This window comes from Juglans regia, chromosome 9, assembly GCF_001411555.2.
Source record: "Juglans regia cultivar Chandler chromosome 9, Walnut 2.0, whole genome shotgun sequence".
Taxonomy (NCBI): Eukaryota; Viridiplantae; Streptophyta; class Magnoliopsida; order Fagales; family Juglandaceae; genus Juglans; species Juglans regia.
The window spans coordinates 16,920,312-16,924,406 of NC_049909.1; the positions used below are offsets into that span (position 1 = coordinate 16,920,312).

A 4,095-nucleotide genomic window follows, 5' to 3' on the forward strand; every position below is an offset into this window, starting at 1 on the left:
AGTTTCCTTAATACTATGGACAAGCTACCAACACAATTGCTGAATGCCGAGCCTTTATTGATGGTTTTCGTCTATGTCAACAGATGGGTTTGAGGGATTTTTTGGTTGAGTCGGACTCAAGTGTTGTGATGGGTTGGTTTATTTTGGGAGCTTGTAATTATTAGTATTTATGGGATTTTTGGGAAGAAGCCCAGTCTATTATTTCTTCTCTTAACATTTAGTTTAGACGTGTTTAGAGAAGCAAACATGGTAGTGGCGGATTTTTTAGCTAAACATGGGGCTAATGGAGGGACTTGTGATTTCTTTTGGGGAGGAGTTTGGTCCAGGGAGGCTTAGGGGTCGTATTCGTACGGATAGATTGGGTATTCCTTATGTTAGACGTTAGATGATATTTTTTGTTTTGGTTGGGACTTTGGTTGGGATTATTGTTGTAATTATGGTTGTTCTTCCACCTGAGTGAGGGTTTTTATTAACCACTTAGTATAACATTTCAATGTTTTATTCTGTTAGTACAAGAGTTTTCTTTGAACAAATTTCTGAAAATATTCATCTTCGTCCTACCCTTGCCAAGTCAAGAACAAAGGGAAAGATTAAGGAATGAAAGGGAAAGGGATCTTAGTTACATGAAGATGCAGAATAACAAAAGTGGGAGACAGAAAAAAGGCTGAAAGGAAAACAAACATGCATATTTGACTGACTTAGAGCCAGCAACTTTGTAATCTTTGAGAACAACTTTTTCCTTCCCTTTTTTGTGTTATTTGATAGTGAAAAACAGCAACAAGTGATAAGAACATAAGAAATATGACATTAATCTTTTGTAGCAGAAAACAATCCAAGATGTTTCCTGCTGCAAGTTCAAATTCTAATGTGCAGCATCCTCCTCCTCACAGAATTTTGTATATTCTTTTGGACCCAACAAGGATTCCAGCTCTGATGGACTGCTAGGCTTCACCTTGATCATCCATCCTCCTTCATAAGGGCTCGAATTGATCTTCATTACAAAATGTGTCATTAAAACAATGGCATACAGAATTCAGCTTCATTTGCAGCAAAGGAAGTGGCCAAGGAAACAGACCATGGAATCTTATCTAAAATATATGATACCAATGTGTATGCAGGGGAAGAAAAACAGATGTGGGGGAAAGAATTACCAAGCCTGGTGTTTCAGTAAGCTTTGTGTTGACCTCAACAATCTCACCAGAGATAGGGGAATTGACATCACTGGTTGCTTTGACACTTTCCACTGCTCCGAAGCTGCTACCTTGAGAAACAGAACCACCTGCTTCTGGCAATTCCACAAACACTACTTCTCCAAGATGGTCCTGCAACAAATCGAAGTTCAAGTTCCATATTTCGATTTCAATGGAGTAATTTGTGAATTTTATTCACTATATTTGATGTAATCAGTACAAGCTATCATCTAGCCAAGACATATTCGACAAAAAAAGTGTAAATAAAATCTCAAGATTTTGGCTCATTTACGTTATAATGTCGTCACTGGTGACAGAAGAAAATTGCTAAAAATTGAAGATTTTGGGAAGAAGAATCACCTGAGCATGATCAGTGATGCCGATTGTGGCCACAGCGCCTTCAGGCTTCACCCACTCATGAGAAGATGCATACTTCAACCCATCCAAAACTGCAAAAATTCAGCACTAAGCAAATCGATTCACTCCCACCCTCATGACATGATCATACAGAGAGAAAGAAAAGCATTTGTATGCAGAGAAAAGCAGCTCCGGTTAAAAGAACCAACCATTTCTTCTGTTGTTTGAAGCAAAGCTCAAGTCAGAACAGACTAATTAGCCTTACTTGCACTCTCAAACACGGAGAGAGAGAGAGAGAGAGAGAGAGAGTTGGAGGAAATAGTACCAGTAGAGAAGCAGCGGGAGAGAGGGAATGCAGGGGAGAGATGGGAACTGGAGGCACGAGAAATTCGGAGTGCATTGGCGGTGGAAGAAGCCCACATTCTGAGAGCCATGCTGCTATCTTGTATATTATCTGCGTGCTTCAGGCTACCTTGGATGAACAAAGGAGATGGTTCATATATTTCTAAGTTTATTATCTTTGACGAATGGTGGGCAACAAGAGCCTCATCCTAAGACCTGAACCGAACTCAATGAGCCAGTGCTTCTCTCTCTCTCTCTCGGTGTTTATTTTTTCTTTAGAAATGTTTTATCCATAGAGATATTTTACAAAAATAAATTTACAAACTGACGTGACTTGATATGATACGTTATATTATAAAGATATATTTATTATAAAATAGATCTAACCTATTATATAAAATCATGTCAATTTATAGATTCTATATTTTTCTGTACGTCTCAGCTCATCACCATCAATATATAGATTCTACATTTTTCTTTATAATTTCATATTCATCTTCCTTATTACATTCATCCATTACAATTCGTCTCTTACATAATACCATGTATATCAGTCGATATTTACCGTGCCGGATCAGTAACCAGCACGGGAGATATGGGTGTTTCGTACCAGGTCAAATACCAGTCATTTCGGTACATTTTTGGTTAATACTGGCCAGTTTTCAGTGTGGCGGCCGAAATTTTTTATTTTTGTATTTTCAGTGTATTTTCTTAATTTTCATTCCAATTCTCACATCCGAAAACTATTTTCTTAACTTTTTTTAATCTTTTTTTCTCAAGAACTAAAAATTAAATCTCTACTCCTCTTTTTGTGATGAAGATGAATGATTATTTTTTTTCATAGTTAGATTGAGAACTTATAAGTATTATTGAGTTTTATAAATATGTGTTTTAACTTTTTAAGATTTTCATTGATGTTATTTTAAAATATAATTTATACATATATAATTAATTTATCTATATATAGACTATCCCGAAATGATACTCGAAACGGTACAGATAATGAAATATTTCATTCTAGTGCCTTAACTAAAACAATCGTAGAAACGGTATTTAAAACTTTGATCAAAAGTCGAAACTATATAAATTATACATACATATACATATATGTGTATATATATATGTTCTACTTTGACTCACTATATAAAAAAAATAAGTATTTGTGACGAGATATTTGAGATGAAAATGATTATTTGTAATAAGAATAAACTCATTTTGACATGAAAAAATTATTTTAACATGATGATCAGGTAATTGATCACAAATAAATAGTTTTCTGATTCTTCTTTTGATCAATGTCATTCACTAATATTCTCAATAATAGTGTGAATAAAGTTTGCTTCTTTATCTCGAAGTTATGAAAATAATGTTAAAATGGCACCAGCTGATCACTTTCAAATTAGTTGTTGTTCTTAATTATGGAGAAGTACCACGTAGTACGTTGCTCATGTTCTTTAATTCGATCTAAAACGTTAATTGTCCAATGTTTTTTACAATGTCCGGTTCATTTGTAAATTTCACATGGTCTGATCACTCTCCGTAGGTGGAGTATTGAAAAAAAAAAATCTCTTTTTACTTAAGTAATATATACTGTACTTTAATTTCAAACTTCTATAAATTATGATGACGTGTAATTATCTATTAATTTTTAAATTTATTATTTTAAAAAAAATCATCTGTTAGGTAAAAAGACAAAGTTATTATTTACGTCCGATTTTTTTTTTTTTTTGGGGTTTGGTTTTCGTGTAGAAATTATGATTTTATTTGAAAAACAGAATTATGGAAATTCGTCTAAATTGGGGGAAGCCTCTCAAAAGAATATCTTGTCGAGCTTTGATCACATCCGAATTCCCGATGCGTTGACTTGGATAAATCAGCTTTGACTAGATTCTTTCATTTTTTTTATTTTATTTTATTGTTAGTTGCATCCGAATCAGTTGATTACTGCTGCTTTGAACGTTGAGATAATTTCATATAATTCAAATTGATTTGTAAATAGAAATATTTTATAAATTTTATTAAAATATATTAAAGATAAATAGATTGAGATATATAGTTAAATGTATAAGATAGATTTAGATATATTTAATTTTTTTATGTGAAATTAAAAAAGTAATGCCTAGTGAATTTCATCGATGATTAATTTAAAATGAATTGAGTTGATTTTAATAACCGAACATACCCAAGGCAGGTTTGGGATTTAAGA

At 33.2% G+C, this 4,095-nt stretch overlaps 1 protein-coding gene across 1 annotated transcript; it reads right to left on the bottom strand.

The window, feature by feature from the left end:
- Positions 1 to 659: 659 nt before the first annotated feature.
- Positions 660 to 2,128, bottom strand: LOC109007409 (glycine cleavage system H protein, mitochondrial-like). Its single transcript, XM_018987075.2, has 4 exons — positions 1,873 to 2,128; positions 1,551 to 1,639; positions 1,152 to 1,322; positions 660 to 991 (listed from the first exon to the last, which is right to left on the bottom strand). The coding sequence occupies exons 1-4, from the start codon at positions 1,979 to 1,981 to the stop codon at positions 863 to 865; spliced, it is 498 nt and encodes a 165-aa protein (XP_018842620.1). The 5' UTR covers positions 1,982 to 2,128; the 3' UTR covers positions 660 to 862.
- Positions 2,129 to 4,095: the final 1,967 nt, after the last annotated feature.